This window comes from Sander lucioperca, chromosome 3, assembly GCF_008315115.2.
Source record: "Sander lucioperca isolate FBNREF2018 chromosome 3, SLUC_FBN_1.2, whole genome shotgun sequence".
NCBI classification, from domain to species: Eukaryota; Metazoa; Chordata; class Actinopteri; order Perciformes; family Percidae; genus Sander; species Sander lucioperca.
In genome coordinates, this window is record NC_050175.1 from 28,317,433 (window position 1) to 28,343,918 (window position 26,486).

A 26,486-nucleotide genomic window follows, 5' to 3' on the forward strand; every position below is an offset into this window, starting at 1 on the left:
TAAATGCCAAACGAGAGATAAAGCGTTCATTGACTGAGTTCTGGAGAACTGATTACTAATATTTTTGTCTGAGGTGCAGAGCAAAAGCACACATTGTCATGTTGTTGCCATTTATGGGCTATGGAGAGTATTTCCTCAGACCTGTGGGCCCTTTGGACGAAACATTGGGAAACATCTACATGTAAGTTCCCACTTGAAGAATACGACTAAGGAGCTAATGTTTCAAGGTTACAGACCCTTTGTGATGTGTATTACCGTGGCATGAAAAAGATAAAGCTAATATGGAATGATAAAAAAATGTATATAATAGGATGTAATCACTAGAACTAGTGTGATAACAGGAGGGAAATCAATCATATAGTCACTAAGATATTGGGCCCATAAAAGTTATATAACTGATAAATAAATTTTATCTCTAATGATTCTCTCTGCCACAACGTGTTAACGGAGAAAGTCAATGGGTTGACTAACACATAAGAAGTGGCCATATTCATGAGGAAAATGGGAGTTAATATGACACCATGAATTACAGGAACATGCCGGAGGCATTTCTTTATAGCCACATGACTTTTCTAAAGTGCCATTAAAAGGCCTCTTAACAGGTAAACTTCCTTATTACTGATACACCACAGTGATTTATGCACAGAGCGAAAGGCAGATTAATGACTCCAAATCTGACCTTGGCTGTATTGCAGGTTGAGAAAAATACTCACAGCACGTGTTTTAATAACTGTATGTGCAGAAGGAGGCAATCTATTTTACAATGGATTTTCTACAAGAATCATACTGACTGAGTGATGTTGAAGAAAGAAAATGTTCCACATGGAATGTCATGTACAGTTCTTCTCTTCCCCTCCACCTTTGTCTCACTTCTCTTCTTTGTCTTCGTCAGACTGCAACAGGTCATTTTATCTAATAATGGTGATATTAATCCTAAGCTTTGTTCGCAGAGGTGGAAGAAGTAATCAGATCTTTTACTCCGCAGTATAGAAATTCCTGCATTCAGATTTTTACTTAAGTAAATACAGGCCTACAAAAATATTTGCATTAAAATATAAGTAAAAGTACTGCAGAACGCCCCATTTAAGAATAATGTATATTACATATCAGTTATATAATAATAATAATAATAATAATAATTATTATTATTATTATTATTATTATTATTATTATTATTATAATAGGTGGGGCTACTTTTAACTACTTAAATACTTTATCTGCTAGGTAGCTTGTGTATTTCTCCCCAAGGAACAATGAAGTTTGATCTTATCTGAAGTTATGACAATACCGTTACATCATAATAAATTTGCAAAGTAACTAAAGCTAGCAAATACCTGTAGTGCAATATAAATTACAATATTTTCTTCTGGTAGGTGATAAAAAAAATGGAAATATTCACAAGGACCTCATGATTGTACTTAGGTACAGTACATGAGTAGTTGTACTTTCCACTTTCCACTGCAATATGAAAAAAGAGATTTAGTGCAAAAGTGCAGCAAACAGGATTCTTGATACGACATCTTAACGGGCTGCAAGTATAGCTTATCTCAGCTATATATACTCTGGTCAGCATAGTCCTGCTAATTATATATATTAGTTTGGGGAAAAAAAAAAATCTCCGGCCAAACATGGTCTATTATGTGTACTTTGTAATAGAGAATTGAATTATGATTGTAAAACTGAAATCTTCATGGAATTAATTGTCATCAACTTATCTCATTAGGCTTCAAATGAGAGAGGTTAAGGATAAAAAAGAGAGATTGACCAAGAGGCATCTGTGGGTGGTGGGTTAATGGCTGCTCTAATCCTGCAGAGACCAAGTGATCAAGTAGGACTACTGACCAACTAACTAACTTACCCATACAGTAACATTTACAGACATATAATACAGATTCTCAGGCTCTAGCTGTCTCACAGACTGGACTCACAACTAAAGTAACACTGGCCTGCTGTGTCAGAGGCACTTTTAGGAAAGGTCAGCTGTTGAAATACAGTATCTAAAACAGCTCTTTTAAAGTGCCCATATTATGAAAAGAAATCACTTTTTCTGGGATTTGAGGTGTTATTTTGTGTCTCTGGTGCTTCCACACGCATACAAACTTGGAAAAAAAACATCCATGCTGTTGTGAGTGAGATACGGGTTTCTGAATGTATCCTGCCTTCAGTCTCCAGGTGAGCTGGTCAAAATCGGCAGGGCCGTCTACATCATAGGCCGAAACATTTGGTGTGTGCTAACCACTTTAGCTAATACCACATCAGCTAGCTGTTTCTCCAACTTCGGTCAGTACAAGGCAGGATTAGCCGGGAGACTTCTTCTAAACGAGGGCGCGCTTCCAACTTTGCGTGGAATACCTGCAGAACAGGGACATGTAAGTAGTTCTATAGTGTTGTAGCAGTGTTTTGCCGTTGAGAACGAGGTGGCTAACTGCTAGCAGCGCTAGCTTCTAGCTAGTAGTCCTTACCTAGCTACTGCGCATGTGCGACTCCCAACAAAGATGGGATAGAAGTGAGATGTCTCATTCTGTAGCTAAAACACAAGAGAAACAAGAGAGCTCAACACGCAGGGTCAAAAGAGGAGCTGCAGCAGTACAAAAAGAATATGGTGTTTTTTGAAAATTAAACCATGTAAACCTATTCTGTTACAATCTCAAAATACAATTATGAACCTAAAAATGAGCATAAAATGGGCACTTTAATATATGTATATAAATCTGTTTTCCTATAATGTTTAACCAAGGTAAGGTTTATTGAATCTGTTCAATAATCATGAATATCAACATTCTCTCCTGTATGTAATTTACTAAACCAAAGATTTGGCGGCGGATGCCACTTTGTTTAGAATTGTTCAATCTATATGTTGAGATAGATTTTTCAATAGAAAGAATATGTTAAAATATTTTTTTCCAAGAAACCTGCAAATAACCAACAAAAGGATTTCTTAGCCCTGAGCATAGCAGATAGTAGAATTCCATTTCTATAGCCTGCCACCTAAAATATCATGCTAATTTATAAAACTGATCTCACAAACATGACTTTTTTTAGTCAACAGATTGCAAAAAGAGACCCAAAAAGCAAAGATTTGACCAACAATATTTTAAGTATTTCACATCATTGGATCAAATTTATCAATGAGAAATCTCTACCACCAGCTGAGCAAGCAACAGGTCAGGAGACGCACTGCATCTGTCATGATATGCCACACGCGTGTGCCTGCACACACACATGTACACACACAAACAGGTGCTCTAATGTTTCTAGATGAAGGCACATAAACCCATTGAAGGTCACAGTAAGGCAGATTAACAGCACTAAGGAGAAACCGTAGACCGTAGAAATTAACAAACAAACACTCAGAGACTTTGACTAGTCTGCCGTATTACAGAATCTCTGTTTAGGACTGTCCTGTCTTCCTCTGTCTGGAAGGAAGAGAGCAGGTGAGAAAGGGTGAGGATGGCTGAGAATAGGAGGAAAAAGATGTCATGGCCAGTGCTGACAGACATCCCACCCCTGTTTTCCTTGTGACCTTTTCCTCTGCAGACAGGTAGCAAGAGTTTATCCTTGTCATTAGAAAACTAGCAGTGCTGAGCGAGAGTCCATTCTAGTTTCCAATCCTTATTTCCCTTAAAAGTTCTTTGGCTTGATCGCATCAGCCAACCTTTAAACAGAATGCATAACAGACGGTACAATTGACAGTCCATAAATCAACATCATTATATGTCTTTGCAGACATAGTGTCAAAACGTAAACAGTTTCCTTCATTCAGACATGTAATTGTGGCAACATACAGTACCATCACTCAAAGACAGCAGCAGTACAAACTCCGAGTTGTTTTTGCATCATTTAGAAACAGTAACACCATAATTTAAATCACAGTTTGTTCAGTTGACTTTCATTGCATGATACCGTGAAAAGGACCGGTCTGTACAGACACAACAGCAGCAGCAGCAGCAGCAGCAGCAGCAGCAGCAGCAGCATTCCTTTGGATCACCAACAGATTGGACTTGATTAGTCGACATAGCATTAACTTGACATAATACCCTGTATCCAACCATATACATTCATGTGCAGAACAACTCTGCTGTGAGAAGTGCAACCACTCTGTTTTCCATTCTGAGTTCACCTAAGGATTCTTATCCCTGAGTCTTCAAACTACATCTGAATAATGCCACTGCACCCTCCCCACCCTGTCCCACAAGCATCCACCTCCTGTCATCTACAGACATTCAACTTGTAGGTATGGGTTAAAGGGAGCTTCAGCTATTTCTTTGTTAATCAATGAGCTGAAATGCACACCCCCTAGCAGAAGGGCAAAGAATATGACACAGCATCTGTATCACACTCGCTCAGACGCACACAACAACAGACATGTAGTCACATACAGTAGAAAGACTCCACACTGGCTCTGAACTAAAGTGCACACACATTGAACAACATACACAGCTTCAGTCTCTTAGTTGGGTCCTTCACAGAGAGATGTCTTAGTGGTGTGTCAGGTGCAATTGTTATGCAGGGCTGTGGCTTCTGTGTGTTTGCATGTGTGCAAGTGTATTTGTGTCCTTGTGTATGTATATGTGTGTCTAGAGGCATTTATGTTTATGAGGACATCTATGGTTGTGTGTGTCCCTGTGTTAAGTAAGAGCGTACTCAAATGTCCCTTTCTCCAGCCCCTCGATGCCATCAGCCCAGTTGGAGGAAGGCATACTGCTGTAGGGGTCCAGCAGGATCTTGAAACACCTTACTATCAGCAACCCCAGGAACACCAGCAGCATCCCCACGAAGGCAAATGCTGTCTTTTGCTCCAGAGTCAGAGAATGCGCCATCATGTCGTTTCCGCTCATGGCAGCAAGGGAGTGGTTGTAGTGGACGCTACACATGGTAAACCAACATCTAGGTGCCTCATCTCTCCTCTGATAGGGTCAGGCATTTAGAAGCCTGCATGTTACCTGGACAGAGATTACATGAGGGTTTTAGATTAGTGGTGTCTTGTCTCTTGTGTAGAGAGGATCCATTTAATCAACCTATTTAAATATTACACATTGATTATCACACGTAATGCATACACTGTGTAGGCTGTAGGAAATAACAGATATGGGAAAGAGAAAAATATAGAAATTCCACAATTAAATGTTGTGAAATGAGCTGACCATAAAATGTAAAGGGTTACAGGTATCTATAAATAGCCTCTTTTGAATGTGGTATCAAACTGATGCCCAGAGACTTCGATCTCTCTCTCACTCTGCTCCTCTTGGAATATTGCAGGAAATTACAAAAGGCAAACACGAACAGAAGAGTGAGGGAGACTGCAGGGAAATGGGTTCAGCAATACAAGCCAATTGCTAGATTCCTTTAAATCGGGTTGGAATTACAATGTGTCGCAGTGCATAGCCAGCTGTTAAACAAAGGCAAAGCGGTAAGGTATCAATGAAAACGGCACATCTCATGAAGATGTGATGTTATGTATGTTTGGTTGAGATGAGAAGGCTCTCTACCTGTTGCGTGCGAGCAGATGCCTGCCAGACAGCGTAATTCCATTAGAAAAGAAAGCTACGGCGATTGACCGAACATGATCAAAAAATTGGTGTGGTCACACAAGTGGAAGTCTGCTTTTGTCATTCTTTTCCTCCTTAATCTTTTCATATGAACACAAGCAGCAGGTGGTTCGAGTGAGAGGATGGGACGGGGGTTAGATGAGAGAGGGAGGGTACATAACAGGCAGGGACAGGGGAATGAACAGAGAGAATTGGGAAAGACAGATGAGGGAGAAGGAAGTAGAATGATGAGGGGGACAATGCACAAGTATGCATGGTGAGAGAGTGAGAGAGGAGAGGGAGGGAGTAAGTGAGGTAGGGTGAAAGACAGAGACTGCATTGGCAGATTCCCTAGTGAGGATGTCTGAGGAAGAAAAAAGCAGGCATCTCACCGCCATTATCGTTCCATCCTCACAGACCTGTTGCTGCTGTTTCTTGCAAACAACTCTTCATTCTTGGATTCCTCAGACATATATCCATTAATCCATCCATTGCTGACATTCTGGATGTGCCAGGCTAACCTCTCATCTAAACAAAAAGCTAGAGATAAAGAGAGAAACGGAGCGAGGGAAAGGCTGGATCAAGCTATGATATGTGTCTCTTCTCGGAGATACAGCTCCTCTCCTCATGCTCCCTTACTTGCTGCCTCCTACTCATTATCATTCTGTTTCTCTATCTCTCCCTCCAGAAGCACGCACGCTTGCTCCTGCTGCATGGCAACCACTTGTTAGTCTCACTCAGCTGCTTTGCTGCCTCAGTCATTCACACATTCCCCTCCTCAGCAACACCAGGACGGATGCAGCAGCATAAACAAGCAATCCGCCTCGTCTTGTTCTTCTCTCTTCATTCTTCCCTCCCCTGGCTTATTGGGCTTTTCTTAAAATGACTCGACCAAAATGTGACAGGAATATCATGGCTTAGCCGACAAGAGAAATGCTGCCTCTTGCTGCTCCTGGCCAGTAAATGCTGCTGTAAAGGTATTTTTGGTACAACACAGCATTATCCGCCAAGCCTGGTTTGATGATGTGCTTTTAATTGCCGCAGTTTGCTGTGGTCTAATTGAATTAGCCCCTCTGCTTAAAGGCAAGCTCCCTGGATATGGTAAAGGAGAAGAGACTGGTGTTTAACTGTAGTAAATGAAAAACAGTATTGTATGGGAAAACAGACAGCAGGTCATTTGATTGCCCACTGTAGCAGAATGCAGCAGTGAAGCGTCTGGCCATCTGTTTCAATGTTATGCAGTGCAAATTCATATCAGCAATGTAGTTTTTGTCACAGTGGTGCAGTGACTCAGATCTAAGGATAAGGCACGCCATAAGGGAGATGGTCACTGGTGTGTGATGTGCAATAATTCATGGATTAAAAGTGGTACAGAGAGCTACATTTTTCTGTTTTGGTTGCAAACAGCAGAAACATTCCCTGAGAGAATATAAACACACAGGTGAATAACCTCCGCATTTACTTTCGCTTCAAAGTTTTATGCCTCTGCAGTGTCTTTTGAACTGTCCTTTATTCTTGTGTCAGTAGCATTTTGTAGTCTGACTGTGCTGTTAATACTTAGCTGTATTTTGGTAGAAAAAGGTAGTGTGACCACTGATTTTTAATTTTTTTTAATTTTCAAGGACAGTTCTTGCAAATTAGATGAGGAGGTGTCACACTGTACAGATGATGAAATCAACATTTTACCTCATTGCCCTCGTCAATTTTAAGGTCAAAATAGAAAACTTTTACGTCACAGCGCAACAGTGTGTGGTAATGAGTGATGAGGTCAAATTATATGTCATTATTGAACAACTGACTGGAAAACCAGCAGTGCTAAGGTAATGTATGCATCTTTCCCAGATGAACTGAACAACTTCTATGCACACTTTGAGATCAACTCCCCAGCTGAGGAAGTACTAAAGACCCAGGACCGCTACCCACTAGTAATTTCCAGGGCAGATGTGTGTAGATTAATGCCACCCAATTTGGTCTCACAAAAAGTTTGGGCTTTGCTCCCATTGTTTTGGCCCATGATGGCATTTGACATCATTTGCCATTTGATGCTCTTCTTCTATTTTTAAAAATACTGTAAAACTGTAATGACTACGAAACATACATTTCGTGCTGCTAAAGAGTACTTAATCTGAGTTTTACGGCAATGTAAAGCAGTGCTGTTAAACTTCCTTATTAAACTAAATTAAACTAGTTTTATCTACGAAGAATTACAAGAATTATGGTATTCTTTCTCCCCTCACGTGCTGTGAGCCATGCTTACGTCACTGGCTTTGAGTCAACCAAAATTTTATTTTCGATTTAGAATGTTAATTTTCTACTAATACATTTTCACATAACGTCATTAACGTTTATTTTTGGCCCATGGCCTTTCATCCTGATACATTATTGGCACATAATTTGCACACAGGCCTAATAGATCAACCAACGACGCCATCTCCCCTGCCCTCCACACTGTCCTGTCCCACCTGGACCAGAGGAACACATATGTGAGAATGCTGTTCATAAACTATATGGCCTCTATTGATCTTGTGCTCAGAGCTTGTTCTTGTGCTGCCATGATTAGTGCCTCTGTGCTATCTTTCAGACCAGCCTTTTTCAGCCAAGGTCAAGCGGGGGACGCTGACCTTGCGTCCTGGCTCCCCCTTGCCGTAGCATCATTGTTGTACTTTGTCAATCTCTAGTTGTGATATAAGTCTGCGACTGCGGATATTGGAACACTGAGCTAGTATATGTTTCTTGGTTAGCTTAGATGTTGGGTTTCGAAGTATCCATTGGTCTCACATCCTCTTCATGTAACCCCTTTCCCTGGGGTCACTTTTGTAGTAGCACTCCAGTAGTTCCATATTCTCCGCCCTAGTCCACGAGTGTCTTGTTCTTATTCCAGTAGCCCATTTCTTATCAGGTTGCCCTGGTTCCCTAACACCTGACTAGGACCTTGTTGACCCGGGCAACGTCCGAGCCAGTATGACTCTCCTGTTTGTGGTTTCGCTCATACTCGAGGTGGGCATATAGCATCAAGGGTCTTGCTGAAGGACCCACACCGGATTCGATGTTAGCCACGCCCTGAGCTGGATTTGATGATTTTGATGATTGATGATTTTTCATTGCCAACGACTAATTCTATTATTGTTGTGCAAATGACCAACAATGAACCTAGAACCTTAAACCTTGAACCATGATTATTAGCAATCCATTACAGGTAATTTGCGGTCAGAGAGGATTTCATAAATCCATTATGTGAAAATGAACAGAAGTTCATCAACTTACATTCAAACATTGGCTTCTGAATTGCCTTTTTAATATCCATTCAACCAACAGTCATAACTATTACTATGCATGCCTTATTTTAATGTGTATGCTGTTTTTTTATTATTATTGTAAAACACTTTGGGTTTACTTGTAATAAAAGGTGCTGTAAAAATAAAATTGACATTGACATTTACATTAACTGGCAAATGTGTTTTTAAATGTGTGCTAAGGTGTGCTGTAAGAGGAACTGTTAAGGCAATCTAAATATGTTGTATATTAAAATAGCATCCAGTGTCAATAGGACAAAATGATAAAGATTGTTGGACTTTTATCTCGGCCAGACGAAACTGATATTGAGAACTGTAAAACAATTATTCTTAACTGCTCTAACAGTGTTCCCATTAATGTTAATGAACTCTGCACCCCACCCTTGTGTGATAATATAATCTATAAGAAAGTACAAAGACAGATGCAGTAATGTGGCAAAGATTTAAATGCTTTATTATGCCTCCCCATGAGCCTGACAATTACATATTATCCTGAGGCCCACAACTTAATTAAATTTACACGGAGGTCTGCCTTTTTAGAATAAATATATAATCTGTAATTTTGTAATTAAAGACATATTGCCAAGGTGATTGTGCACATCATTGTGTAAAAGACATGAGAAATATGGCTTTAGTTGCCAATAAAGCTATTCAACAATGACAACAGAAATGTTTTAATAAAAAATCTCTTCATGTGGTCAGAGATAGGCTTAAGGGTCTTCTGTAAGCTTGCAATAGCCATATTAAACAGACATATGCAAGTTAGAGCCAGGTTTATATTATGCTATTTTGTTGTATTTACACCATAAATAAGCAATTAATTTAATGTTGTTAGTAGTTGCAGTTCCAGTTAACTAGCATGTAGTTTCCAGTTTGACTATACTGTTGCTTGAAAAATAATAATGAAACTTTTCTGATTGCATCTTTGTTTGGTTTGTTGTAAAGACAACTTGATGTTTCTTCAAGTATAAAATATTTAAGTCTGTTCTGCAGTGTTTTCAAGGAAGCCACAAATAGGTCTTTTTTAGTAACTAGGCCTATACTGACTGTGAGAAAGTCTTACTCTGGTTTCCACAAAGAAATAAGAATCTACATATGTGCTGCGATACTTTACATTTTTGACACTGCTAGCTACTTAGAAAGTCCTATTCCAGATTAAATGAATAAGGGAAGCTTCCAAATCCAACTATGAAAACAACTAGCAATCGAGGAAATGTATTATCAGTTCATTAACCTGGTTTTACATTTACAGAGTAATACTTGTACGTTAAAGGTTAACCTCCCTGCTATGTTACAGGTCAACCTAATCCATGTTTGTAATTGAACATTTTTGCAATTCGTCCTTCTTCGCACCTGACTTACCAGTGGCAATAAAGTGTATGTATGTATATGTAAATGTATTTATTTATTTGTTGTGATGTTGCACCAATTGTTGAAAAATAAAACCTCACAAGTTTGATTCTAGAGGTGAAGTCAAAGAGGGGAGACAGTCCTTCGCCCCTATTATTATCAATGTAAAGGCTACATGTAAACCTAACACACACCAAACAACTGTCCTATAGCTTTAAATCATTGCTCAGGTGTAAACACGTGTTGTCTAAATCATCCTTCTAGTACTGCATAAAACTATGGTTTGACTATTAAGGTCAAAAATGTATTGTCCTCATATCTCAAAATACGTTTAACAATTAGGAGCTGGACAAAGTGTTCTTTAATAGTACAATGAACTTCAGATTTTGAATTGAAGTTGTTTGTTTTGGTGGTGCAATCTGCACAGACTTGCTAAGCAGATTCTCCACAAATGGTAAAGCATATTGTATAAAGAAAATTAAATTATTTCCCTGGTAGATTAAAAGTACATCAATCAACAGTTAAACCGTCTCTGCCAGGCTGCCTAGCAACAGCTCCCACATCTCGCGTTGGAGGCACAAATCTCGCATCACATTTTGAACTGCGTACGGGGGCATCTTGCGTTGTGTGGGACAAACGAACCTCAACATGGCAGATGTTGAAATTCTTGATGAGGAGCCTAAGCAAGAGGAATCTACTGCATCAGTCAAGTCCGAATCCGAGGAGGCATCTACAGAAACACCCAATGGCGTGAAAACGTGAGTAATAATATGTATTGTTTTGTCCGCCCGTCTGTGCAGCCGTTAGCTAGCTTAGCTAAAATGGAGTCCTGTGATGCTAGCCATCGATAGCCAAGCAACCTCTAACCTCTGTTGTCAAACATTGTATCCGTTAAGTAACGATTACTGTGCGACATATGCTGGATTTGTAGCTAACATGACGCCAAAAGTATGCCATATAATTTCTAACTGTAGTGTTAGCTAGCTAAACTTGTAACGTTACGCTGTTGCCATCACGTTAATCATGGTGCAATGGGCCATTCTTTAATTTCAATTGTTTTGCTTGTCTGCTAACGCTAACAGAAGTCTGAAATGCAACTCTTGTTAAGCTAGCTAGCATAGTTAGCTAGCATAGTCTATACTTTAAAAAAAAAAAAGTATTTTCAGATGGCATTATCGTTAACAGCTAGCATCCCTATTAATTTAAACTCGGTTGTACACGTTTCATTGTGCCAAGCTAATGATAACGTGAAGGTAGCTTCAAATAAATGGCTCCGCGATGCTGCACTGTAACAATGAACTAACGTTAGGCTAGCAAACTTAACTTTTGTATTTTATCTGCCATTCACACCTATATAGATGGCAATTTTTTTGACAGCAGATAAAATACGAGGCCATGAAAAAGATAGGCTTGTGTAGCTACAATTGCAGCATAAATACTGGTAGTTTATCTGATTTATGGTTACTTTTGTTACGATAGATTGATAGATACTTCATTTATCCCTTGGGACAATTCGGGTGTCCATTAGCTCAGACATTGCGAAACAAAATTACTTAAGCGCAAAGTCATAGCCCTAGCACTTATCCATACAAGGTTCAGTATTAAAATAAAATAGTGTTCAGATTTTATTACGCTACATAATTACCTTTTTGACTATTTGTCCTCAAGCACATTGCCACTAAAATGCAAAACCCACAATAGAAACCTCTTTCTCATAAATGTAATGACAGGCCTTTTAATGTACAGACTACTGTGTGTGTGATCTCCGAATGTGGTTTTGAGATAAGCTGTTCTCTCACTTGTAGCATTTTGCATTTTGTAGGGACACTGACGAAACTAAGTCCCCCAAAGAAAAGCATGATGCTAAAGAGAAGTCATCCGGGAGCAGAAAAGGAAACCGCTACCATCCCTACAAAGACAAACATGGTGGAGAAAAGAAGGTTGCTCATAGGAACCGGGTGTTCATCAGCAATATCCCCTATGATATGAAGTGGCAGGCAATTAAAGATCTAATGCGTGAGAAAGGTAATGTCCCCAGTGTTGGGGATAGTGTCTCCCCTTCTCTCTATCTCTCTTCAGCTGATCAGAAGTTCTTGACCCCTTTTCCCTTTATTACTAGATGTCGTATCCTGCTTCTAGCAGTAGTCAATTAGTTTGTAGCTTTCTTTGGATGTAATTAGCGCAGAAAGTAGGGAGCCAATTTAGTGTGGAGTTTTAATACACTTTTGGATGGACACCAATTTAGTTTGGGCTGATATGTCTGTAGGAAAAGGAAGATGAACTTTTGGAGCATTGCCAGCTCCAAAATGTAACCTCAAACCAGTAGTAGAATTGATTGTTGAATGATTTTGTTGCATCTGTTGCAAGGTGAATCTTGACTATATCAATGAAAATTATTGTAATGTTTTACTTTCTGAATTATGGGGTCTCAAGAATCCTTTTGAAAGGTCAAAGGGCAGCTTAAAGCTCTCAACTGCCATGAATGGAATCTGTTGACAAACTGATCATGTTGAAGTCTTTTGAATTTCCCAGGTTTAATGTAGCTATGTTTCTCTCTGGCCTTGGCCTTTGGGTGTCTCAGTCACTGACCAGAAAGGCATGGTGTTGTCTGGTGGGATGTTGGTCTGGGCTGACTGTTGATCATTAATGGGGCATCTCCATCTGTAGCGGCATTGCCAAGGCCAACGACGATTTGGTGACTTTAAATTCCTTTGTTCTTTTGGTATTTTTTCCTTTTGTATGTCTCATGTAGTTGGTGAGGTTACATACGTGGAGCTCTTTAAGGATGCAGAAGGAAAGTCAAGGGTAAGTGATGTGGCCAACTTGCTGCACGAGGTTTTAAATATCCTCAGCAGGCTCTCAATAATCAAGTGCTCTTTTAGGTTCTGATCCTTTGGGTCTTACTAAGTTACTGAACTGGAGATACTGTGGGTTGTGTTTAGAGCCTGATAGATGGTTAATGATTGATATTCACTTGAAAGGGAGATGTCCTGTTGATTTTTGGAAAAAGTAGCCTAATGAACTCATCTAAGAGTGCACTTTTGCTTTTGTTGTTGTTATTTCAATTGGTGTTAAAGTTTGTTTGTTTGGCCATTTTCCAAAGGGAAATGTGGGTTGTGTGATTTGTCTTATTGATTGACCCTCATGTCTCAAAATCTTATTTCACAATTCTGTTATATGGCACAGCTCTCTCTTCAAAGGAACAAAAATGTTCTTATAAGATCCTGTAGTGTTTTTTTTTTATTCATTGTTAGGCTATGTTTTTATACTAAATGGCAAAAATGCATACTATAGATGTAAAGGTGGTTATTGCAGTGATAAAACTGGTCAATCCTAAACAATGTACTAAATTTATTAATGCAGTTTTTTATTTTCTACCTTGGTATGTGTGTCCAGTTCAAAACATTAAAATGTTTCAGGTAAATTACAATGCATAGGTATCTGTTACTGCTAAATGTTTTTACCAAAACTTTTCAAATATAAACACTTATTGTTTTATTATTTAAAAAGTAGTAATTACCAACATTGCTTCAGATAATGATAAAGAATGTTTTCTTATTATCCTTTTTAATCTTTGCAATAGACTTAAACACAACCAAAAACCTGCTGGCTCAAGCCCGTGGGCAAAATATGGCCAACGTGCACTATAGAAAATACTAGTAGCATGTTGATACATTACATTTATTATGTTCCAGTCCTTTGTTTTGATTTTAACTGTTTTGTTCACTCCTTCGACTTGGCTTGATATGTGTGCTACGTGGACTCTATGATGCCCCCTGGTTAGGGTTGTGGGTAAGAAACAACCTTACTTTTTCAAACAGACTTTTTTTTTTTTTATTTCGCACTTGCATGGAGTCATCTGATGCGTCCGTTTCCCTAATTCAACAGTGTGGTGGAGTTCAAAGATGAGGAGTTTGTCAAGAAGGCGATAGAAACTATGAATAAACATGACCTGAGTGGAAGGCCACTCAACATCAAGGAGGTGGGAGCAAAATATGGTTAAATGATTACAGCTAAACTGAAAACTGTAATTATATTGTTGTCTTTAACAACTGATTTTTTTGTTTGTTTCAAGAAGTAAATAACCCTACTGTTTCTTTCACTTTGCTCTCGGCTTTTCGTTAGATTGTATCCATAATACAGTTTAAAAGATTTGTAAATGGTTACAAATAATGGTAGCAGTTATAACACCAGATTTTTTTAGTGGAACTAGAAATATGATAGACACTGAAATATCATCTGATAACGCCAATGAAGTGTGGAACTGCATTGTACCATTGTCTTTTAATAGTGGCACACCCCACACCTGACTAATTCTTCATGATTATCTTGATTTTGGATTTGCCATATTATCTGAGATCAGAAGTAAATTGTAATGTATTCTCTGTAAGGACCCTGATGGGGAACATGCTCGGCGTGTGCTGCAGCGCATAGGAGGAGGTCAACCGGGAGGCCGTGGGCAGGACATGGGGCCTGGTGGGATGAACATCCCTTCCTCCATTTCCAACAACCCCAACATCCCACCTGAGGTCATCCATGCACTGCAGGCTGGACGACTGGGCACCACAGTGTTTGTCGCCAATGTGAGGACATAGTGAAAACTAGGGGTGCACCGATCCAATATTCAGATCGGATATCGGCTCCGATATTGACAAAATGGCTGGTTTAGATTTAGAAGTCTGTTTATTTTTTATTTTTCTTCTCCGTCGCAGCACATCCTACGTCATTCGTAAGCAGCACGTGTGTCGCATGCCGGAAGAGTAGTCACTATTTTGCTTCTGCTGCTACATTTTATTTATTATAATTTATTTTAAGAAGTTTGATTACATTCTATTTTCGTTTTTGAATGCACAATTGTTTTTTTAAGTAACAAATAAGAATTCAATACATTACATCTGTTATTTTGCCTTACTTAGGAAAGTCTGGTGCCTTTAGTCTCTTCCACATGGTGGAAGGAAAGTATAAGGTGGAAGGTATACAGTGTATTATTAATTCAACAACGGTATCGGATCAGTATCGGGTATCGGTGTCGGGACTGAAAAAGTCGGATCGGTGCATTCCTAGTGACAACTAATTTCCAAATCTAGCTAGTTATGATTATTCATGTTAATTCAAAATAGCTGTGTCTTTGTTGTTTTTACAGCTTGATTTCAAGGTGGGCTGGAAGAAGTTGAAGGAGGTGTTTGGTATGGCAGGCGTGGTGAAACGAGCAGACGTCAAGGAGGATAAAGACGGCAAGAGCCGAGGGATGGGAACAGTGACTTTTGAGCAGTCACTGGAGGCTGTGCAGGCCATATGTATCCTTCAGAATTGCACACTAAAATAGAAAGAAGAAATAGAAAGGCGCACAAAGTAATGCTTTACAATTTTACCACAAGCTTCTCCTTGACTCTGGACTCAGCCATGTTCAATGGACAGATGCTATTTGACAGACAGATGCATGTTAAAATGGTATGTTATTTTTAGTTATTATGTAGCTTAAGTTGAACAGAGGCTGTGAATATGAATTTTAACATTTGGTGTGTGATTCTATAGGATGAGAAATCTGTTCCCCCTGATGATTTCCGTCAAGTAGAAAAAACACCTCAGTTACCACGTGAGTACAGTTGTTGATATCAAACTTGTATCCATAGCAATAGTCTCAGTGAATTGCCTACACATGATCTGCGGCAAAACCGCGAGGTAGGGCACAGAGCAAAGAGGCACAGAAGCGCAGCGCAGAAACGTTCTGGAATAGGTTGCGCCTTGAAAGGTCAGCGGCAACTGGGTCAAAGTTGAAATAATTTGATGAATCAATTCCGATAGGAAAACAATGGAACGGCCAGCGCGGAGAAGTTTTACCGCGGATCATGTTTAGGCGGCTTAAAAATGTCTTTGCAAGTTTCCTTTTTACTAAATGGCTTTGTATTAAGTGCACTAAATTCTCAATGAATGTCTGTTGTCATTAGCATAATTGATTATTGATTTTGCTTTGTATAAATTCTTGTGTTATGTAATCCACCCTTTTCATGTTAGTAAATGATATAGTTCAAACTTTCCTTTTTTTCTTGTGTTTTTTTTTTTTGTCTAGGGGGTCTGGGTGGTATCGGCATGGGACTGGGCCCAGGAGGGCAGCCTATAAATGCCAACTGTCTGAGTGGTGGAGGAGGCATGGGGTCCATGGGGCCTGGAGGTCAGTCACCTCTCAAATATTAGCAGTTATGTCATCCCACAAACGGTACATCGCATACTGTGTTGCGGACCTGTCGGTCTCTGTAGGCAAATGCTATTAAGATATAGAATCGGAGGTGTTTCCACTAGCTAGTCAACACATTAGCACCACAGGGCAGCATTAATCAACGGCTTTGAATATCATTCTGTAATAATGAATATGCCAGCAAACCAACCTAACAGCTCAAATGCATGACTTTAACACTACTAGGTGTTAGGTTGTGACCGACAATGTGCCAAAAAATGCCTTTGTACAGTGTTTGAAAAATCATGCTACACCCAGTAACTTTCCATGTCTGTCACAATATGTGCTTTGGCATTGCCTGACATCTTCTCTTAGGTATGGATGCTCAAGGTTATGGTGGAATGAACAGAGTTGGAGGAGGTAAGGTTTTTGCTCCCACGAGTTTCCTGTAAAAGACCAATGTCATTTTTTTGTGGAGGAAGGAAAGAACGGTGTTCAAACTTGGTGCTGCTTTTGACAGGAATGAGTGGTGGAGGGGGCTTTGGGGCCATGGATAACATGGGCAACATGGGTGGCTTTAGAGGGCGCGACATGGCGCCAGGTGGCAGGATGGGAGGTAAGTGAGCATATTCACTCAGAGTACTGGGCAGAGAAAAGGCTCAGCTCTAGGATATTATACTGTAAACAATGAGATGCACCTTTTGTGTTATTGATAACCTAAGTCTAAGGTTAAATGTTTTTCTGTGTTGAGATATGTACCGGTCAGGAATGGCTGGAATGGATCGTGACTTTGGCCACAGTGACATGCCAATGAATCGAGGATTTGGTGATTCTTTTGGAGGAATGGGTAAGTGATACGCTGACCTCAGACAACCCTGAATTAGTGCTGGGCGATAGGGAGAAAATCAGATATCACAATATTCTATTATATTCTACCTCGATATCGATATTGCGGCGATATTCTAGGGTTGACAATTGGGGCTTTAACAAAATATCTTCACACTTAGATTTTAGATAAATAATCATCAGTAATGTGGACATAATGTCTAAGTGGGGAAAAGGCAAATAATACACCAGCTAGAACAGTCTGGTAAGTTCAGAAAAAAAATCACTTTACTGTAACGCAGCCTTTAAAAACACTTGTATCATGATATTATGTTATCCAAAATCCAAGACGATATATCTAGTCTCATATCACAGTATTGATATAATATTGATATATTGTCCAGCCCTACCCTGAATTCTGTCATTCTTAAACTGTTAACACAGTGGACGTTATGCATATTTCTCTGTGTAGTTTGGTTTTGAGTTATGGGGTTTAGGGAATGCTTTTTGTGTGCTGTTCTTTTCATAGGTTGACTCTTTCTGTGTTTACTGTTGTGAAATGTGTGTGGTATAGTCTAATCTAACCTGCTCCGACTTGCATTCTCTTCATTAGGTGGAGGTTTTGGAGGAGGCATGGGCAGTGGTGGCATGCGGCACATGGGGACTGGATTAGGTACATGAGATATTCCATCCAGAGTTTTTCTAAATCTGTTAATATGAATTCTTACCCTATACTGTAGATACACCTTCGATTTAGAGGTACTTGTAAGATACAGTTAGCTCTCTAGCAGAGCCCTGGGCCACTTTATTGCTGTGATATTTGAAAGGTATTAGACTTTACCATTTTATAGTCTTTTGACAGTTTATAAAGCCAATCATGTAAACGGATGAATGAGTATTTGTGTACCATGATGTATGAAGTGCCATGCCTTGCTAAATAGGTGATGTGTAACAAGGAGGCCCAGTAGCTGGAGAGACTGTCCTTCAATCAGTACAAGCATTGGCTCTGCTCATGTGTCCTTAAACAGAAGTCCCTGAGCGCTGGTGTACTAATGGTGATCTACATTACATACTGTATACATAAGAACCATAACATTTAATTTTGGTGTCATTCTGCTTGTAGCCACACCGAGCATGAAAAAATAATCTAATGTGCATGTTGTGTGGGTGAAGAATGAGGAAACCTGAATAACCCTTTTTGGCATTTGATTTGGTTGTGTTACTTATACAAACATTGTATATGCCATCTTTTGATTATCTAACGTCTTTTAATTTATACACGCCTCTTTTTTGAGCTGGATGTAATTTCAGCCCGGTTTTGTGTAAATAACTAGATATGAGGTGTTTTTCTCAACACTACTGCCTGTATGAAAGAAGAGTGTTGTGTATCAACATTAGTTTCTTCTTTTTTTTTTTATCAGAGATGTGATTGAAAAAAATCTTATGGGTCCCTAGTAACCTGTTCTTGTGATGATGATCTCAGTTATCTCAATGTAGAACATTTCATTGATTTGGACATGGCCCTATTTTCGTGGTGGTGCAACGGCTTCAGCAAGTAGTGCTCTGAACGTTATTTTTATTGACGTTATGCACAGCCATTCACAGTGTTTACCTTTTATTTAAATCTTGTGCAAACCAGGATAACCGATCAACCCCATGCACCTCTAAACACATCAGACTGGTCATTAGCTGAGAATGTATTCATTAATTACCACACACTCCGATTTCTATTCCACTTCAGCCACCACTTTGCACTGCTGCACATACACGAGCAAAAATAGCAGGTGTGCTTGGAGACGCCCACACAGTTGGTGCACTCAAAACCCACCGCTTTGCATTTGTTGCGCAATCAAAATCAGGCCCATGGAGTTGTACGCAAAATACAAAGTGGTAAAGAGTGTAAGAGAAACCTTGTATTTTGTATTCACAAGATAATTTCATAACTTCTATTTACACTCTTTCTTGTGGAGTTGGTTGGTGACTAAGAATAAATATAGGTCTAAAGTCTTGACTGTTCCTCTATAAACATGTCACAGTGACTGGCAGCTAATGTTTGGTGATTGGATACCAACACGGTTTAAGTGTTCACTGGTGATATGTCATTGGACTAAATGAATAAAAAAAAAAAATTAAAAAAACTGTGCAAGATGGTGAAAGGCATCATTGTAATGATTAGTGTTTGACAGTTTCAATATGCTGGTATTAAAATATACAGTACGTTATTTTAATTTAGTTTCTCATTTTGTGTGTGTGTGTGGGTGTGTTTTGCAGGTGGTGGAATGGGAAATATGTCGATGGACCGGATGGGCTCCAGCTTTGACCGCATGGGCATGTCAGGAATGGACATGAACTGTGGCTTTGGTGGCTATGGAGGTGGGGGACCAGGCCACATGGGTGGAGGCATGTCTGACAGGGCCTCTGGGTCCAAAGGAGGCTGTCAGATCTTTGTGCGAAATGTAAGTGCGGGTTAGATATGAGAACTAATATAGAGATTTAGAAGTCTGTTGAATAGGATTGGGGTTTTTTTTTTTCTTCCCTATGCGTTGATGCCCCAGTATTGATTAAGGTTTTAATGGGGAAACGACCATGCTTGCCGTCCAATAATATAATTGGTAATGATGCTGAGGACTGTTAGCATATTTTCCCTCTTTTTATGATGTTTTTGTACTATATGCTTTGTTGATGCACTCATCTTTTTATTTGCATCTTGTACTAGTTTTGCCTAACCTCAAATATGTTAATGTTGACAAATGTATCGACTGAAGTATACATTTGTGTGTTGCAGCTCTCCTATGATCTGACATGGCAAAAGCTGAAGGAGAAGTTCAGTCACTGCGGTATGTCTTTTTTTTTCTTGCTATGAATTGAGTCTTTGTTAAATTTACAAGCCACTCTCTGACATTTCATTATGAATAGTCATTGGACATGAATGCCAATGTTACAGGTTTAACATTTGTCAACATTGAGTTATTGCGGTTTTAGAATGCATTCATTGCTCATTCTTTTATACTGCAGGCCAGGTAATGTTCGCAGAGATCAAGATGGAGAACGGAAAGTCAAAGGGCTGTGGAACAGTGAGATTCGACTCTCCAGAGAGTGCCGAGAAGGCCTGCAGGATGATGAATGGAACCAAGATCAATGGCCGAGAGGTGGACGTCCGTATCGATCGGAACGCCTAGAGCTTTTGGAGAAGTCATGCTAACACACTTCCACATTCAGTCCTCTTGCCAATGATCTTTTGTTTTGTTTTAAAAACACAATTACTTCATATCTCCATGTGTCCACAGTTTGTTTTGTTTATATAAAATACATAGCTCTTTTATCTTTGTTTTGTAAACCCTTTTTTGTCCGGCAGTTTATTTGAACGAATAAACTTTTTAATTTTTAAACCTGGTGGTTGTAAAATCTCCTGAGATCAGTCTCGAAGTTGTTCTTCCCAGCATGTGAACTGAATCTGAGGTGGTGATCTGATTAGCATTATTGCTCAACACTGCCGTGCAGTGGCTTCTTAAAAGTGGGGGAATTCCACATTAATCACAAAGGCAGCAAATGGAATAAAGTGAGAACAGAATGCTAATGGATTTTATCAGGCTATTTACATTCCCAGTTCTCCAAGATTGGTGGTAGTTTGTTTCTGTAGAATAAGATCAGTCATTTTTTTTGTTATATTGCCAGTTACAAATCTTAAGTCTGGATTAGTGTCTTAAGTCCATGTGGGCTTTGCAGTTAGCTGTAAACACGGCTGATAAAATCTCTCGTTTTACTTTTTAGGTAATAGAAAAACAAGTTTTTGGTTGTTTTTGTTTTACTAATTTCTACATTCCTGACAAGAGTTAAAGACTTGCTCATAAAAGCTCAGAGTTGTGTAAATGGGGCTGAAATTTGTCATGACTCATCCACTTAAAGAGAAGGACAAGGCCAAATGAGATTATTTGACACCTTTTATTCCTTGACTTGTCAGTTCTGGATTTATTCAAACTTGGCAGTCACTCCTGTGACAGCACATTTTCTGTTTATGGTCCTTGAGTAAGATAGAAGACATCTCAGAACTTGAAAATGGGTCTTCGTTGTATGATAAGGGGAGTCTGGATCTGACAGGCACATTTTGATCCTTGGCACACTTCACCTTAAATTACGATGAAATATATATATATATACACAGTATATATATTACTAATGGAGATCATCCTGTGACCAGCACATGTCTTCCATGGCACAATATCTTAAATCTTTAAAAGAATGGGAGTGGGACCATGCTTCCTTGACATTTAATGATTTATAGGTTTAACAATTCTGTTGTGTTTTTGGACTGTTGAGTCTCTGTTTGAAATATTGCCTCAGTCCTTTTGAGGTCAGATCTCAGTCACTGCACAGTCTTACAGGATTATTTCCAATAATCCCTAGCTCGTACAGGATGGACAGAGTGGCAAAGAGGATGTAGCAGAATAGAGAAACGAGTCCCAACTTCCAGTCCAACTTCCATCCGTTAATGTGCACGGCTACAAAAAGGAAGACGATTGAAAGGAGGAGCGTGATGGAAATGAAGACCAGCCCGGTGCTGTTGACCTCTACCGGGTTGTTGGGGTCTACAAAGGCAGTCTTGATGAACCAGGGCAGGCCCAGGCACAGCATGTCGAACACATTAGAGCCCACAATGTTGGACATGGCCATGTCAGCTTTCCCTGATAAACAGAAAACATTTACATTTTAAATATTTACATACTGCATTTAAGTCTATTCACACACAATTTCAGTATTCAAGTTAAGAAAAAAAAAGTTTTAACTTCTTGTCATTTGTACAATGGCTAATGGGAAAGTGGGTCAGCAAAGTGAATGAGTAATCAATAGTTACCACTTGCATATCTTTCAGCAAGAGCTAAGCGCCCAAGTACATTTGGTTATTATTTAGTAAATAAATCCGTGGTGTTGCTTATAAAAAAGGAATTTACGAAGGAGGCAAATTAGTCTTAATTTCAATGTTTTGTTATGGCTGGCCTCAAACTATATCCAGGACTGTTGGGAATTGCATCTGATAAATTGTGACACTGATGTTTACCTTCTCTGGCCACCATCACACTGGCTACGGTGTCAGGTATACTGGTTCCAGCAGCAAGCAGAGTGAGTCCCATAACTGTATCAGGGATGCCAAGGGTTTCGCCTGTGTTAACATAAAACAAACCCACAACAATCAGAGTCCCCCCTCTTCCAACAACATCAAGCTAGGGAGAGGAAAGCAGCAGATCTTAACTGGTGGTTAATCATTAACCACTGGAGTCAGGGCCGTAGCAGGATTTTAGTAATACTGAGATCATAAGACCAAATTCTCTCAACAGATCCCCACCCACCTAAGAACATTTCAATAAGCCTCTAAATTAACACAATGTGTTGAGCACAGTGCCTGAATTGGACCAAAAAAAGTGCCAGTACCCTAATTCAGTTGTTTCGTAACATGATCATCACATGTGTCTTGCATATATTCATATTCATATGTATATCTTGTGGGGGTAACCGCGAATAGTCGACTATTCAATCTAAGGAGCGTGATTCAACTGGCAATCTCACAGTCAAATCGTCGCAGTGTTTAAAATGTGGTTATGAAACAAAGGATCGTTGCATCTGGGCTATATGGGGGTGCTGAATGAGTGGTGCAATAAATCATGATATATAGCCTATTTGAGTATAAATATCAGCCTCATGTGGACAAATATCAGAACTGCTGATACTCAATACTGGTGAGTACTGGCCTATTTTAGACACTGGTTGAGCATTTGAAAACAATACAACATTTTATGTTTTATTCATTATTTAACTGTTCCATTAGGTGTACTGTAAATGTTTTCTCCTACATTATGTGCTGGTGCCAGGTGTGTAATTCTGGTGGAGACAATTCCTTTCATTTATATATTTTATTTGCTCCCAAACTGTCAAATGTAGTCAAAAAGTATAAGAACAAGCCTTACAAGAAGACCCAACCGGTGTAATCCTTGAAATCCTTTCATGTCACTATACACCACCCAAAATTTCTAGAAATATTACAGACATGACCACGTGTCCTCGTGGCAGCTATGGCTCTGATTGGAGGCAGTTGTGGGAAAAATATTTTCTGTTAGTCTACCACCATCTACATTTCATTCCAATATGTTATTTTCATTGCCTATGAAAGTTCAATTAATATTTGTGAACATGAGCTACTCTCTCTCTCTCTCAAAGCCAGAAAGTAAGTCATCAAGTATAAAACCTAGAGCTGCTCCAAAGACAATTGACTGGGAGACTGATTTTGTGGACCCTGAGAATGTTTGTTTTCTTTTTTGAGCTTTATTCTATTGTACTTCTGAAACAGAAAATGTACCCATATTCCGGGTGCACTCAGGCCCTCATGTACGTACATTTGCAAATGTAGCGTTATCAGCGCCATGGCCAACCCGCAGAAAGCGCACGCTGTGATACTTCAGCTTACGTTGTATTTACCAAACCTGCAGTTCATCGGGTAATCAGCGCCTTTATCCGCCCACTATACCGTAAATTGCGCTTAAGTACTTGTGCTATGATACGGCTGAGTGCAGACTGTGATATTACCACTGCTGATGCTATGACTGTTTGAAATGATTCTGATGCCAATATTTGTAATGTAGCGAGGAGTTTAACAACTGCTGGAATGGAATGTGAACGCTGAGTCGGAGATTCAATGTCATCTTTGATTTCTTCCAGTAACTGTAATATTGCATGGCTGCTTAATCTGCAACGCTTAATGATTTCGTGTTCACTCAACTGAAAAAGTTTGTTCCTTGTGGCAAAAATCCTTTCAGCTCCTCTCCTTGGCCTATGTCTTCGTCTTGCTCGGATTACTGCTGCCATTTCACCAGGAGGCATATGCACTTGCGCCCGGTTTACACCTGCTTTTAAGAGGCGGACAATTTTCACCGCAAAATAGAGGCACGCTGTCACGGCAGGATTTTGTACATAATTAGGTGCACTTTACGCTTCTCCTCCCATCTCTTTATGGAAAACTCCCACTTTCCCCTTGACCCTCCCGTGAATCCATATGCATTACATGGAAAAGCGCAATTTGCCATTTTCAGTTCTTGCGACAGGCAGTCTGCGCTTTTACCTCAGTGCGCCCTGTTTACCTCGCCATGCTTTTACGCGCACGTAACAACAAATACGCCTGAAGTGGGCGCAAAAGCGTTAGTACATGAGGCCCCTATATATATATGAGTGTAATCTATATCAGTGTTTCTCAAATTGGGGTACACTAGAGGTGTGAATCTTCACTGATCTTCCGATTCGATTAAGATTATCATGTCTTCGATTTGATATCTGGATGCATCACGATGCGTCAAATACATTTTTACTATTAAAGCCATATAGGATATTTAATTCATAGCTTTTCAAGCTTCAAAAACAAAACATTCTGCAGTGCTCTAATACTAAATAAATTGGATACATAAAACTACAGCACTGAGCACATGGCACTTCCTGAATGTGCAAAACATAACAGAATATGTAAACAGAAAGGTTGTTAGGCATACATTAAATTGTAAACAGAAATAATCGATTATGGCCCGGCTGATTATCGATGCAGCATCGTCCATGTCCACGATTCGATGCATCGATTATTTGATTAATTTCAACACCTCTAGGGTACACCCACCCTTAGGGGTACTTTGGAGTACTGCAGGGGGTACGTGAGATTTTTTTGAGAGGTAATTAAAAAATATATCAGTCATGCATCTATAACATCTTTCCCAATTCATTGTCTAGAGCAGTTAAACACCTTATACTTGATGGCATCAGACATTTTAGTTTAAGCTCTAGTTTTTGGATTTGGAAGAGAGAGTTGTTTTATTTTTTGGACTGTCTTAGACAACAGGAGACCAAAAGGTGTATTTAAACTCCACTGGTACCCAAATATTTATCACATATTTTGAACCATAGACAGGAATATTTCCAACATTCTTAATCACACACTGTATGTTCAGTTATACCTGCACGGTCCCATGCCTGCTCTTTCATAAGACCAAACTCTCCGCTCATGTGAGCCAGTCTGACGACTACAGGATAATAATCTCATTATACTTCAGTAGACCTACCACCGTCACATGATGAAGCTTCCCTTTCAGCCTGATCTGAGGTCAGATTTATGTTCTTGGACCAGTGCCTGTAGCTACTTCTACATATGTATGTAATACAGCCAGGGCTCACATGACAGTTTCCTTAAGGATGAAGCAGGCTGTAATCCTGGTTTTGCACTTGGCCCACTGGCTACAATAACCCCCCTCCTTACCCTCCATGACAATGGCATCTCAGGAATTAGCCAGCAGACCAACATGTGATTCTACTCTGCAAATCAGACATTTTTTCTCACAAGTTTTAAGGACTTGTGATCCACAAAGGTTATATAACCTGGTGCGTGACAGGCTGATTTACATCTGCAACTAAAGTAAAGACACTGAGGAAATGTACCGATTTTATACAATCTGAAGCATCACAGAATGCAAAAGTTCAAAACCACGATCTTACCGACAATAGTCACCATCCACACCAGCACGTATGTGAAACCTGAGATCCAGACAGCTGACATGAGGAAGGTTATCATGAACCATCCCTTCCAGAACCTTCTCCTGCAGTTAGGGATGGTCAGGAAAAGCAGAGTGATGATGGGCAGAGACAGAACCCAAAAAACCCGTTTCAGGTCGCTCTCCGGCACAGCAAACACACTTTTATGCTCTGCTGGAACACAAGCAGTCAAACATGTTATGAGTGAATTTGTATCACATCATCAGGGGTCGTGAAGGTCCGCAAGTGGATTACTCCAGTTTGACACAAATACTGGTAAACAGTGTGCTAAGAAGTGTGTTTTACCTTCAGGAATCTCATTGAGGCCATGCAGGCTGAGGGACAGGTGAGAGTATCCCGAGTCGTCCTGGAAGATCCCACTGTCTGTTCTGGAGCGACTGCGGACTCGCAGGCTGGTTTCATTGCTCCAGCCCAACAGAGGCTGTGTCTCAGTCTTCTCATCAGATCCTTTACCCAGACAGGTGCAGCAAGGGCTCACCTTCCTCAGGACAAACTCACTGATGCGAAGGTCAAAGCACAGAACCATGATGTAGACGCCATAGACCAGAAGCAGACATGCAGCGTCATACCTGTAAACATCAACATCTGAGTTCATTACCTTGCCTGTAGAAGATTTACCAAAGAAAACATATTGTGCAAAAATGACCTCAAAAGTGTCTGAGCAGTAAGGCTGAGCGATATGACTATATATATATCGTCAAAACGATAAATATGTCTATCATATATATTTTCCAATAT

At 39.7% G+C, this 26,486-nt stretch overlaps 3 protein-coding genes across 5 annotated transcripts in view; 1 reads left to right on the plus strand and 2 right to left on the minus strand.

Annotated features, from left to right (window-relative positions):
* Positions 1–3,092: 3,092 nt before the first annotated feature.
* ctxn2 (cortexin 2) lies at positions 3,093–6,503 on the minus strand. The gene is made up of 2 exons (XM_031306549.2): positions 5,921–6,503; positions 3,093–4,943 (listed from the first exon to the last, which is right to left on the minus strand). The coding sequence occupies exon 2, from the start codon at positions 4,872–4,874 to the stop codon at positions 4,629–4,631; it is 246 nt and encodes an 81-aa protein (XP_031162409.1). The 5' UTR covers positions 4,875–4,943; positions 5,921–6,503; the 3' UTR covers positions 3,093–4,628.
* Positions 6,504–10,691: 4,188 nt separating this feature from the next.
* myef2 (myelin expression factor 2) lies at positions 10,692–20,584 on the plus strand. 2 transcript variants are annotated; one of them, XM_031306305.2, is made up of 17 exons: positions 10,692–10,929; positions 11,994–12,196; positions 12,924–12,976; positions 13,956–13,963; positions 14,060–14,153; positions 14,563–14,754; positions 15,315–15,468; positions 15,573–15,622; positions 15,707–15,767; positions 16,242–16,343; positions 16,722–16,766; positions 16,867–16,962; positions 17,098–17,193; positions 17,785–17,844; positions 19,443–19,627; positions 19,957–20,008; positions 20,187–20,584. In XM_031306305.2, the coding sequence occupies exons 1-17, from the start codon at positions 10,820–10,822 to the stop codon at positions 20,348–20,350; spliced, it is 1,725 nt and encodes a 574-aa protein (XP_031162165.1). In that variant the 5' UTR covers positions 10,692–10,819; the 3' UTR covers positions 20,351–20,584. The 2 variants fall into 2 exon arrangements, with proteins under 2 accessions (XP_031162165.1, XP_035855502.1); XM_035999609.1 differs by lacking the exon at positions 16,867–16,962 and having other exon boundaries at positions 20,187–20,393.
* An 847-nt stretch (positions 20,585–21,431) lies between these two features.
* The window catches only part of slc24a5 (solute carrier family 24 member 5), an 8,578-nt gene continuing 3,523 nt past the window's right edge, over positions 21,432–26,486 (minus strand). The window contains exons 6-9 of one of the 2 annotated variants that reach the window (XM_031306307.2): positions 26,034–26,317; positions 25,692–25,901; positions 22,228–22,329; positions 21,432–21,853 (exon numbers count right to left, since the gene is read on the minus strand). In XM_031306307.2, coding sequence (XP_031162167.1) covers positions 21,531–21,853; positions 22,228–22,329; positions 25,692–25,901; positions 26,034–26,317 — 919 coding nt within the window. In that variant the 3' untranslated portion in view covers positions 21,432–21,530. The remainder of the gene's footprint in view (positions 21,854–22,227; positions 22,330–25,691; positions 25,902–26,033; positions 26,318–26,486) is intronic. The other variant, XM_031306308.2, reaches the window with a different exon arrangement.

What these genes read in the sequence shown, in the direction of transcription:
- ctxn2 (XM_031306549.2), bottom strand. Translation starts at nt 4,874, where the DNA reads ATGTGTAGCGTCCACTACAACCACTCCCTTGCTGCCATGAGCGGAAAC.
- myef2 (XM_031306305.2), top strand. Translation starts at nt 10,820, where the DNA reads ATGGCAGATGTTGAAATTCTTGATGAGGAGCCTAAGCAAGAGGAATCT. An exon ending in GGAGGCTGTGCAGGCCATAT is followed by an intron (nt 15,469 to 15,572) that starts GTATCCTTCAGA and finishes CTCTGGACTCAG; the next exon opens with CCATGTTCAATGGACAGATG. An exon ending in TGATTCTTTTGGAGGAATGG is followed by an intron (nt 17,194 to 17,784) that starts GTAAGTGATACG and finishes TCTCTTCATTAG; the next exon opens with GTGGAGGTTTTGGAGGAGGC.